The 11,651-nt window shown below is 49.9% G+C and overlaps 1 protein-coding gene across 1 annotated transcript in view; it reads right to left on the reverse strand.

The window, feature by feature from the left end:
• OLFML2A (olfactomedin like 2A) overlaps positions 1-11,344 on the reverse strand; it is a 34,536-nt gene extending 23,192 nt beyond the window's left edge. The window contains exon 1 of the mRNA XM_038745174.1: positions 11,189-11,344. Within this exon, the coding sequence (XP_038601102.1) occupies positions 11,189-11,290 (102 nt within the window). The 5' untranslated portion in view covers positions 11,291-11,344. The remainder of the gene's footprint in view (positions 1-11,188) is intronic.
• Between the last annotated feature and the right edge of the window lie 307 nt (positions 11,345-11,651).

Raw genomic sequence — 11,651 nt, forward strand, 5'->3', positions numbered from 1 at the left:
TTACTCTAATGTTTCCTTCTACCTGTAATTTATTTTAGTGCCTGTCTCCCCTTCTAGCTTATCAGATCCTTGAATCCTCTAGACTGTAAACTCATGGTGGGCAGGGAACATGTTTACCAATTCTATTATATTGTACTCTCCCAAGGGCTTAGTTCAGCACTATGCCCACAATTAGCACTCAATAAATGTGATTGATCGATTGAGAGTAGAGATGATATCTACAAATTTTATTGTACCCTCCCAAGCGCTTAGCACAGCACTCTGCACCCAGTAAATGCTCAATAAATACTATTAGTGGATTGAAATACTCCCTCCACCATTCATTCATTCATTCATTCAATCGTATTTATTGAGTGCTTACTGGACTGGCTGCTCACAGGATGGGCTGGATGCAGCAGGGCTTTGTATAGTACTAGTAACTCTGCCTGAAAATGATGCAGCTGCTCCCAGTTGGCAGGTGCACGGAACAGGAGGTAAGGAGGGTGAGGAAAGGCTATTAAGAAAAACCCCTTGTGCTGAAGTGGTGAAAAAAAAAAGCTATCGGGGCTTATCTGAACAGCAGCTCAAGAGCTTCATCATCCTCAGCATTCACTGCAAGCCTGCTTAGTACAGAACATTGTACTGGGGGTCTTGGCAGTTTACAACAGAATTAATGACACAGTCCCTGCCTTTAAAGAGCTTACATTCAATCGGGCACACAAGCAGACACCAATCACCACAATCACAAGAGATAAAAGAGTAACAGCATGATAGTCTGAGCTCTTAATATGTGCCGAGCACTGTACTAAGCACTTGGGAGAGTACAATACAACAATAAATAGACACACTCCCTGCCCACAATGAGCTTACAGACTAAGAGCGTGGATACAAGTTATTAAAAACAAAAATGAGCAATTCAAGAAACAAGAAAGCAAGATGCAGCCATGAATGTGGAGGTGGCTGATGGCATAATTAGGAAGGTGTAGTCATGGAAAGTGATCGGAAGGCCTAGAGGTTCCAGGCCTCAATCCTGGCTAAGCCAGTGACGAGTCCCGCGTGTCTCGGCAGCTGGACGCTGCCTCCAAAAGTGCTCAGAGGCGCCTGGCTTGGCTGTCAGCCAGCGGGGTCTGCTCCAAGGAATATTATACAAGCAACCTGTCCCTTCAGGGGCCCCACTAAATCCCGCTCCAATTATCTCGCTTCCCATTGCCTCTGGCCATCCCAGCCCCATTCAGCTGATTTTTAGAGGCATCACTTAATAATAATAATAGTAATGATAATGTTAAGTACTTACTATGTGCCAAGCACTGTTCTAAGCACTGGGGTCGATACAAATTAATCAGATTGGACTCAGTCCCTGTCTCACATGGGGCTCACATTCTTAATCTCCATTTTACAGATGAGGTAGCCGAGGCCCAGAGAAGTTAAGTCTCATAGCAGGCAGGTGGCAGAGCCAGGATTAGAATCTAGGTCCTTCTAACTCCCAGGCTCATGCTCTATATTAATAATAATAATGATGATGGCATTTGTTAAGCGCTTACTATGTGCAAAGCACTGTTCTAAGCGCTGGGGGGGATACAAGGTGATCAGATTGTCCCGCATGGGGCTCCATCCCCATTTTACAGATGAGGTAACTGAGGCTCCGAGAAGTTAAGTGACTTCCCAAGGTCACACAGCAGACATGTGGTGGAGCCAGGATTCGAACCCATGACCTCTGACTCCAAAGCCTGGGCTCTTTCCACTGAGCCACGCTGCTTCTCTATCCACTAAACCACGCTGCTTTTTCTTAAATAATCACTTCTAAATAGCAGTTGTGAGTGCACCTTTAGACTGTAAGCTTGCTGCGGGCAGGTACACGACTGCAAACTCTGCTTCACTGTTCTCTCCCAAGCATTTAGTATGGTGCTCCGCACACAGTAAGCGCTCGATAAATACCATTGATTGATTGATTTACTGATTATTGATAGATTAGCTGAAGCACTGCTTCACGACCATGGTTTGGGGGTCTGGTTAGGGGCTTCTGAGATTTAGGAGCAGAAGGGAGTCGGCAGCTCGGCTGCTGTCTGAGATGGAGCTCCAGCTACGTCAAGGGGGCTCTGTCCCTCACAGTGCTTCTAGGGCCAGCTGGAGAGGGTGTTTCCCCCAAGACTCAGATCTGGTGTACCCCGCCCCACCATCCTCTGTACTGCCTGCCCAAGTTTTTGGGTGAGTTCTGCAAAAAACAAGCCCCCGGACTCTTGCAAAAAAAAAAAATGGTAAATAAATTTAAAAAATAACTGAATTCCTGGACTGCCAAGGGATGAGTCTGTGGTTTTTCTGAAATTAAATACATCGAGCCTAGGGAGAGATGGAGTTGTGTAATGCTCGCCGGAATTGTTGTCTCCTCCTCTTCCTCCTCTGGTCTAGGAGAGGCTTCTTGTCCTGCTTTGGCTAACCCAGAAAGCTTTGGTGGGAGGAAAGGAGGGAGGAACCTAGTGGGAATAACGTGTGACAAGGGGTCAGGAGCCCTGGGTTCTAGTCCTGGCTTAGTCACTTGCCTGCCGGGTGACCATGAGCAAGTCCACTTAAATGCTCTGTGCCTCGGTTTCCTCATCTGTAAAATGGGCATAAAATACCTGTTCTCTCTCCTTTTTAGTCTGTGAACCCCATGAGGGACCGGGACTGTGTCTGACTTGATTATCTTGTACCTAGCACAGCGCTTGGCACATAGTAAGTGCTGAATGATTATCATTAAAAATAGGCAAGCTTGCCCCACAGCATAGCCTAGGGGATAGAGTACGGTCTTGGGAGTCAGAAGGACCTGGGCTCTGATCCCGGCTCCGTCACTTGTCTGCTGTGTGACCTTGGGCAAGTCACTTCACTTCTCTGTGCCTCAGTTACCACATCTGTCAAATGGGTATTAAGATTGTAAGCCCCATGTGGGACAGGGACTGTATCTCACCTGAGTTGCTTGTATCGGTCCCAGCACTTAATACAGTGCCTAGCACATAGTAAGCACTTAACAAATAGTGCTTAGAACAGTGCTTTGCACATAGTAAGCGCTTAATAGATGCCATTATTATTATTATTATTAAATAGCACCATTATTAGCAGTTCCCCAGCCATAGTGGCAGAGCCTCGGTTTGGAGGGGTGAGAGAAAAGCTTACCAGGCCTGGAATTCAAAGTGCCTGAGCTGTTGATTCAAAACTCCCAAGGCTAATGACATCTTGCTCATTCAATTTTCTTTCAGTGCCCTCTGTTCCCCTTACCCCACCTTGCCTTAATCCTGCAATGCCTTAGTGCCTTCTCCCCGCCCCCGGCTCCTAGCCTCTGGGTCCTCCAGCCCCTATCAATCAATCAATCGTATTTATTGAGCGCTTACTGTATGCAGAGCACTGTACTAAGCGCTTGGGAAGTACAAGTTGGCAAAATATAGAGACAGTCCCTACCCAACAGTGGGTTCTCCCTAGATGCATCTGGCTTTGGGGAATTAAGACGAAAAGAGGTCCTAAACTAGGCTTCTGGCCCCCTCCCTACCTACCCACCCTGGGCTTCCCCTTCCCCTGCAGCCCAGTCCACACAAAAATGTAGCAAGTATCAAGGCCAAGGAGGATTATCCGCCTGCCCCCTTGGCAGAGTGGGGGTTGCCCTCCCCAGAACTTAATCTCCTGGGACAATGCTCTCTCTGCTGCTTCCATGGTGACTGACCTAGGAACCGCGCTGCTCGGATCCCTACCTTTTTCCCTGCCCGTACCCAACTGCCCTGCCTGATCATCCCCGCCCCGCCCCAGGGGAATTAGCAGCTCAGGTCCGTCTCCCCTCCCCAACCTGATCCTCTGGAGAGAGGGGCAGCTCTCTCTTTTGGGGGGTGTTCACCAGCGAATTTGATAGCTAACTTGTCCCACCCTTCATTCCTTGAAGGTGAGGTTGTTGGTCTGTTGGCTGGAGAAGCTGGGTGGAGAGTCAGGAAAGCCTGAAAGGGATGAGGAGTGGGGGAAGAGGAAGAGGAGGAGGATAAATGGAGTAACCAAGAGCAGGGGGAGGCTTGAGGAAGAGGGATGAGGGAACATGGGATGTCAATTCATTCAGCCAAATCAACCAGTGTATGGATTATCCAGATTTCCGAATTTCTCCTTCTGTCATTTTGCTGCTCACTAGTACTTACTTCCTCTCTCCCTCCTTTTTCTTCATGGTATTTGTTGTGCACTGTTCTAAGCACTGGGGTAGACACAAGTTAATCAGGTTGGGTACAGTGCCTGTCCCACCTGGGGCTCACAGTCTAAGTAGGAGGGAGAACAGTTATTGAATCCCCACTTTGCAGTTGAGGAAACAAAGGCACAGAAAAGTTAAGTGACTTGCCCACGGTCACACAGCAGGCAAGTCGTGGAGCCAGGATTACAACCCCAGGCCTCTGACACCTGGGCCCGTGCTCTTTCTACTAAGCTGCACCGCTTCCTTCTCTTCCCTGCTTTCTCCCAGGGTGGGAGGGATCCATCCATTTGCTCCCAGTGAGTACCTCTACGAAAAGGGTTGCTGAGAGGAGAGGCCGATGATAACAAACTAAAGTGGATTCGATCTATCTTCACCTCTCCCCTCCATCACTTCCGTGAATAGTAAGAATCGACCATGCTCTGAAGAGCCAGTGAAAGGGACAAGGGAGACACGAATCTGGAAACTGAATACACATCAGGACAGATTCAAAACAAAAAAATCCCCTAAGCAGGCTGAAAGAGGGTTAGGGGGAGTGGGCGACAGTCAAGGACTGCTCTTGGCAGCCACCCACCTCAGCTGGAAGTTATCTGCGAGAAAGGGGAAGAGCTTTACTAAATGAGAGGCGTCTGGAAGCCACAGCAGTGTTGGAAAGCAGGAAGCTGGGGGTGGGAAGAAGGGAGGATGAGAATGGAGCAAGACTTTAAAAGGAAGGGGATGGAGCGGCCCACTTCTGGGAGTCCGACTCTTTGAAGGACCAGCTCGGCCAGCTCTGGTCCAGGGCAGCTGGAGGATTCAGAAGGTGGAGGGTCAGGGTGGAGGATTCAGAAGATCCAGACTGAGCTTTATCTTCAGTGTCCATGAAGATCCTTCCCTGCCCCCAAGAAGAGCCCATGAGCTCCTGTCTCATGCCAAGCTCCCCGCTCAGAGCCCCCGCCCTTGGAATCGTAGGCCAAGTGGGGCAGGAAAAGGGAGGAGAAAGACTGCCATGGAGACTAAAATCTGGTCCAGGAGACTAATGATAATAACAATAATGTTGGTATTTGTTAAGCGCTTACTATGTGCCAAGCACTGTTCTAAGCGCTGGGGGCGGGGATATAAGGTAATCAAGGTTGTCCCACATGGGGCTCACAGTCTTCATCCCCATTTTACAGATGAGGAAACTGAGGCACAGAGAAGTTAAGTGACTTCCCCAAAGTCACACAGCTGCAAGTGGTGGAGTCGGGATTAGAACCCTTGACCTCTGACACCCAATCAATCAATCAATCGAATTTATTGAGCGCTTATTGTGTGCAGAGCACTGTACTAACAGCTTGGGAAGTACAAGTTGGCAACATATAGAGACAGTCCCTACCCAACAGTGGGCTCACAGTCTAGAAGAGTGGGCTCACAGTCTAGAAGGCCCGGGCTCTTTCCACTGAGCCAGTGTGAAGTCTCCACCTCTGGAGGCTAAGTTCTTCACCTGTTTAGCGGTTGGAGTTGGACCACGTTACCTCTGACATTCTATCCCCCAGTATCAGATCTTTTAAAGACAAGCCACCTGAGGCTCCGGGCAACCAACCTAGGAGGCCTAGTAAAGTTACAGGCAATCTCGGAGCTCTCCTCTCCTCCCCAAGGCAGTTTGAGTCAGAATACCCAGGCCTCAGCCCTCCAGCCGGAGGACGCAGGTCCAGTGATTCTTGGAGCTCATTTCAGCCCTTGCTGCCTCCTAGGCAGTGAGAAAGTGGGGCATAGTGGTACGGAGGAGTAAGCAAAAATCTGATCCAAAAGGTTTACCCTCTTACAGAAAAACACACCCACACACACCCACGCATATGCACACGCATGCTCCAGGAACACACACATCCCCCCCGCCTTCCTGCATCCAGGACTAACCAGTCTGGCCTAGTCTCTGTACTCCCTGGCCAGGAGGAGAGGGGTGGAAACTGGAAATTAATTTGCCGGCTCCTGGGTCCCAACTCCCAGCTCCTCCTTTTTCCAATTCCACCCCCGGCCTGGCCGGGCGGAAACTCATCAAGTGCAGCAAGGAGCAACACCTAAGCCCCGGAGACAAGCCTGGAACTTGTGAACCGTGTAGGCTGCCTCTTGCCAGCTGAGGGTGGAGGTGCACAGTGGAGAGGGGAAGCGGGAGAGGGGGAGGATGGAAACGGAAGGTAAAGGATTTAGCATGAGCCATTCACTCCCTTAGGGGCCAATCTCGCCAGTGGCTGCCCAGCCCATTCTCCACCAGCTGCTTCCTCCAATCCTATTCCCGATCAGTTCCCACCTCCTCCCTGCCCATTCCCTACCCACAGTGAGGCTCTTTTTTTCTCATCAAATGGCTTCCGGACAGGGGCTCTCCAATTTCTACCTCTGCTTGTCTCCTCTGAGTTCATTCATTCCCATTCATTCATTCAATCGTATTTATTGAGCGCTTACTGTGTGCAGAGTAAGCGCTTAATAGATGCCATCTTTATTATTATAATTATCGGGAAGTACGAGTTGGCAACATATAGAGACGGTCCCTACCCAACAACGGGCTCACAATCTAGAAGGGGGAGACAGACAACAAAACAAAACATGTGGACAGGTGTCAAGTCGTCAGAACAAATAGAAATATAGATGCACATCATTAACAAAATAAATAGAATAGTAAATATGTACAAGTAAAATAGAGTAATAAATCTGTACAAACATATATACAGGTGCTGTGGGGAGGGGAAGGAGGTAGGGCAGGGGGGATGGGGAGGAGGAGAGGAAAAAGGGCGCTCAGTTTGGGAGGCCTGAGTCACTCAACTGCTTTTCTGTGCCCCAGCATGAGGAAGGGAGGGGGCCGGAGCCAGCAGGGCAGAATAAATTGATTCAGGGCCACGGGCTAGGAAATTTCACATTGCACTCTTCGTCTTTTTTATGGTATTTGTTAAGTGCTTACTACACGCCAGGCACTGTTCTAAGCACCGGGGTAGACACAAGTTAATCAGGTTGGTTACAGTCCATGTCCCCCGTAGGGCTTCCAAATCATATCTCCATTTTACAGATGAGATAACTGAGGTGTAGATAAATTAAGTGACTTGTCCAAGGTCACACAGCAGACAAATGGCAGAGGTGGCATTATTACCCTGGTCCTTCTGACTTCCACTGACTCCGCATGCTCTATCCATTAGGCCACGCTGCTTCTCTCTCTCCCAGGTAACCCAACATCACTGTTAAATACGTGACTTGTGCTGCTAGAGAAGCAGCATGCCTCAGTGGAAAGAACCCGGGCTTTGGAGTCAGAGGTCTTGGGTTCAAATCCCGGCTCTGCCAATTGTCAGCTGTGTGACTCTGGGCAAGTCACTTCACTTCTTGGTGCCTCAGTTACCTCATCTGTAAAATGGGAATGAAGACTGTGAGCCCCATGTGGGACAACCCGATCACCTTGTAACCTCCCCAGGGCTTAGAACAGTGCTCTGCACATTGTAAGTGCTTAACAGATACCATTATTATTATTATTACTTGCCTGCTGCATGACCGTGGGCAAAGCACTTAACTTCTCTGTGCCTCAGTTTCCTGATCAAGACTTTGATAACCTGATGATCTTGTATCTACCCCAAGACTTAGCACAGTGCCTGATATATAGTAAGTGCTTAGCATATACCACTACTATTACCATTATGATTATTATGATTATTATGATCATTTTGTTACTGGGGGCACCTCCTGGGACTTAAGCAGGAGTATCGGAAGCTCTCCTAACCTCTAAATCCCTCAGTACAAGCTCCCAGACATCGGATGTCAGGAAGGACAACCATCACTCTGTCCTTCCAACATCTTTTTTTTAATGGTATTTGTTAAGTGCTTACCAGATGCCAGGCACTGTACTAAGTGCTGGGGCAGATACAAGCTAATCAGGTTGGACACAGTCCATGTCCCACATGGGGCTCACAATCTTAATCCCCATTTTACAGATGAAATAACTGAGGCACAGAGGAGTTAAGTGGCTTGTTCAAGGCGACAAAGCAACATCTTGTTGCCACTGAGGCAGACAGATGGATGGACCAAAGGTCTTATCTGAAATCAGGTCATGCTGCTGCAAAGAAGCAGCATTGCCTAATGGATAGAGCACAGGCATGGGAGTCAGAAGGTCAAGTGTTCTAATCTCAGCTCTGCCACTTGTCTGCTGTGTGACCTTGGACAAGTCACTTCACTTCTCTGAGCCTCAGTCGCCTCATCTGTAAAAGGGGGATTGAAACTGTAAGCCTCACGTGGGACAGGGACTGTGTCCAACCCAACTTGCTTGTTTCCACCCCAGTTCTTAGTACAGTGCCTGGCGCATAGTAAGCACTTAATTTACTGGAGAAGCAGCATGGCTCGGTGGAAAGAGCACAGGCTTTGGAGTCGCAGGTCATGGGTTCAAATCCCAGCTCCGCCAACTGTCAGCTGTGTGACTTTGGGCAAGTCACTTCACTTCTCTGTGGCTCAGTTACTTCATCTGTAAAATGGGGATGAAAACTGTGAGTCCCCCGAGGGACAACCTGATCACTTTGTAACCTCCCTAGCGCTTAGAACAGTGCTTTGCACATAGTAAGTGCTTAACAAATCCCATCATTATTATTATTTAACAAATACTATAATTAATGTTATTAGATAGCATAGCTGATATTTCTTTCACATTTGCAGTGACTCATAAAAATCCCAGGCTTCTCTAAACCGGACCCTTGCGTAATTGCCGTGGCCACCCTTTCGGGTAGTTTTGGAGGTTGCTTTGAACAGAAACGGGAGACTGAGACGCAGAGGAGTTGAGCGTCTCTCCCATTGTCACCCGGCTGGGAGGGGAAGAGCCTCCTAACTCTCAGCTCTGGACTCAAGCTGAATCTTCTTCACGCTTGTATTTGTTGGGTTGAGGGGAGGCTGCCGGAGCCCAGCTCTCCCTTCGCTAGAAAATAGAGCAGCTGTAGGGTGAAAAGTCAGGGAAGCACCATGGAGGCAAAAGTGCCTTGTTAGGGCATGTCAGCAGGACTAGTCTCCTCCTTTAGAGCCCCTCTCCCCCCTCCTCTCCTCCCCAGTATCTGGGAATTAGAGGTTCTGTTATAAACAAGAAAACCAGAGTGAAATAAAAGTAAAAATTAGACCAAAAAGGAGTTTATTCTGTAAGAGGTCGTGATCTGCCTCTTTGTAAACTTTCCATTAGCTAGATTTCTTTCCTTCCCTTTCTACCCAGCTTTAGATCACTGGCGGCTGACCAGGGCTGATTCTCAGAGTGGAAAACAGCCTGGGAGATGGGAAAAGATCTGGTTGTCCCATTCCCACCCCCTGCTACCTCCTCAGACAATCAACCGGGAAAAGACTCCAGGTCCTTATCAGTTTCAGTTTCCCTCCCTGGATGATTTTTCTAATGGTATTTGTTAAGTGCTTACTAGGTGCCAGGCACTGTACTAAGTGTCAGGAGAGATGCCAGGTAATCAGGTTAGACACAGTCCATGTCCCATAAAGGGCTCACAGTCTTAAACCCCATTTTCCAGATGACGGAGCTGAGGCACAGAGAAGTGAAGTGATTGCCCAGTGTTGACAGAAGAGTGGTGGAGCAGAAATTAGATCATCCGTTCTCTTTTGGCTACTGAAGGGGATAGGCGGTGGAGAGGATTTTTGTGAAGCGGTCTTGGGGGAGAACTGCAAAAACCCTTTCCTAAGTCCCACTGACTCTCTTTTGAACAAACCCCACAAGAGTAAACTTAATTTTAACGATCATTCTACTGTGCGGATGGAAGCTCAGGACCTGGTTTTAGTTTAACAAAGTTTCAGACTTTTAAGTACCAATTGGTGTTTCCCAGGGGTTCACTAAAACGGAGGTTTCTTGCTCCTCCCCAGGCCCAGCCGCAGGATTGGACCGACACACGACACATCGAGATGGTTTTCCAGCCTGGATGATGTGGGAGGTGAGGGCAGAGGGAGAGGTGCTTCTTGGATAGGGTTTTCCAATCACTTTAAAAAGCAGGAATGGGAAACTGCAGACACTTTGGAAAATCACCTCCCCTGAACTTTGAACCAATCACCTTTCTAGCTCAAGTCGGGAGAGCGGAGAAGCAGTGCGGCTCAGTGGCAAGAGCCCAGGCTTGGGAGTCGAAGGACGGGGGTCCTAATCCCGGCCATGCCGCTTGTCAGCTGTGTGACCTTGGGCAAGTCACTTGAACAGTGGTTTGCACATAGTAAGTGCTTAATAAGTGCCATCATTACTATTATTCTCTGTGCCTCAGTCACCTCATCTGTAAAATGGGGATGAAGACTGTGAGCCCCATGTGGGACAACCTGATGACCTTGTATCTCCCCCAGCGCTTAGAACAGTGCTTGGCACATAGTAAGCGCTTAACAAATACCATCATCATTGTTGTTATTATTGTTATTTTGCCCTGTGCCCTCTGCCCCATGTCAGTGGAGCCCGCCCGGGCTGGTTCAGCCAATTTCGAAGACAGGGAGACTGCGGCCCAGGATAATAATAATACTGATGGCATTTGTGCAAAGCACTGTTCTAAGCGCTGGGGGGCTACAAGGTCATCAGGTTGTCCCACGTGGGGCTCCCAGTCTTAGTCCCCATTTTACAGATGAGGGAACTGAGGCTCAGAGAGGTTTAAGTGACTTGCCCAAGGTCACACAGCAGACGTGTGGCGGAGCCGGGATGTGAAGGCATTGGACTGGAGTTGGGACCCAGGTGCCTGGCTCCCTCTCGCACCTCTCCTGGGCCCGAATACTGAACAGTGTTGTTCGGTACTGGAGAAGCAGCGTGGCTCAGTGGTAAGAACGTGGGCTTTGGAGTCAGAGGTCGTGGGTTCCAATCCCGGCTCTGCCAACTGTCAGCTGTGTGACTCTGGGCAGGTCACTTCACTTCTCTGTGCCTCCCTTAATGGGGATGAAGACTGTGAGCCCCCCGTGGGAACAACCTGATCACCTTGTAACTCCCCAGCGCTTAGAACAGTGCTTTGCACATAGTAAGCGCTTAATAAATGCCATTATTAGTATTATTATTATTCTATTGCCCAGCCCCCCCCGGCCCGCGCCGGTCCTCACCTTGCCGTGGCCTGGCACGGGGGAGGCGCCCATCACCGTCGTCATCATCATCAGCAGCAGCAGCAGCAGCAGCAGGGCCAGCAGCAGCCCCGGGCCGGGCATGGCCCTGGCAGGCCGGGCCGTCGGGCCAGCGGCTCAGGCCGAGTGCGGAGAGGAGGGCCGGCTGCGGAGGAGGCCGGAGAGGGCCGGCTCTCCGTCCCCGAGGGGCTGCAGCCTGGGCCGCGCCGGCGGGGAAGCCCAGCCAGGGCTGGGGGGGCGGGACCAACGGCCCCACCGGACACCCCATCTCCCCTCCCACTCTCGCCCTCTGCCCCTCTCCCCCTCCCTCTTTCCCTCCCCTGCTCTCTCCCTCCCTCTCTCCCCCCTCTTTTCCTCCCCCCCTCCTTCTCCCTCTCCCTCTTCCCTTTCCTCTCTCTTTATCTCCCCTTTTCTCCCTCCCTCCCACTCTCTCCCTCTGCCCCTC

Source organism: Tachyglossus aculeatus, chromosome 4, assembly GCF_015852505.1.
Source record: "Tachyglossus aculeatus isolate mTacAcu1 chromosome 4, mTacAcu1.pri, whole genome shotgun sequence".
In the NCBI taxonomy this organism is placed as follows: domain Eukaryota; kingdom Metazoa; phylum Chordata; class Mammalia; order Monotremata; family Tachyglossidae; genus Tachyglossus; species Tachyglossus aculeatus.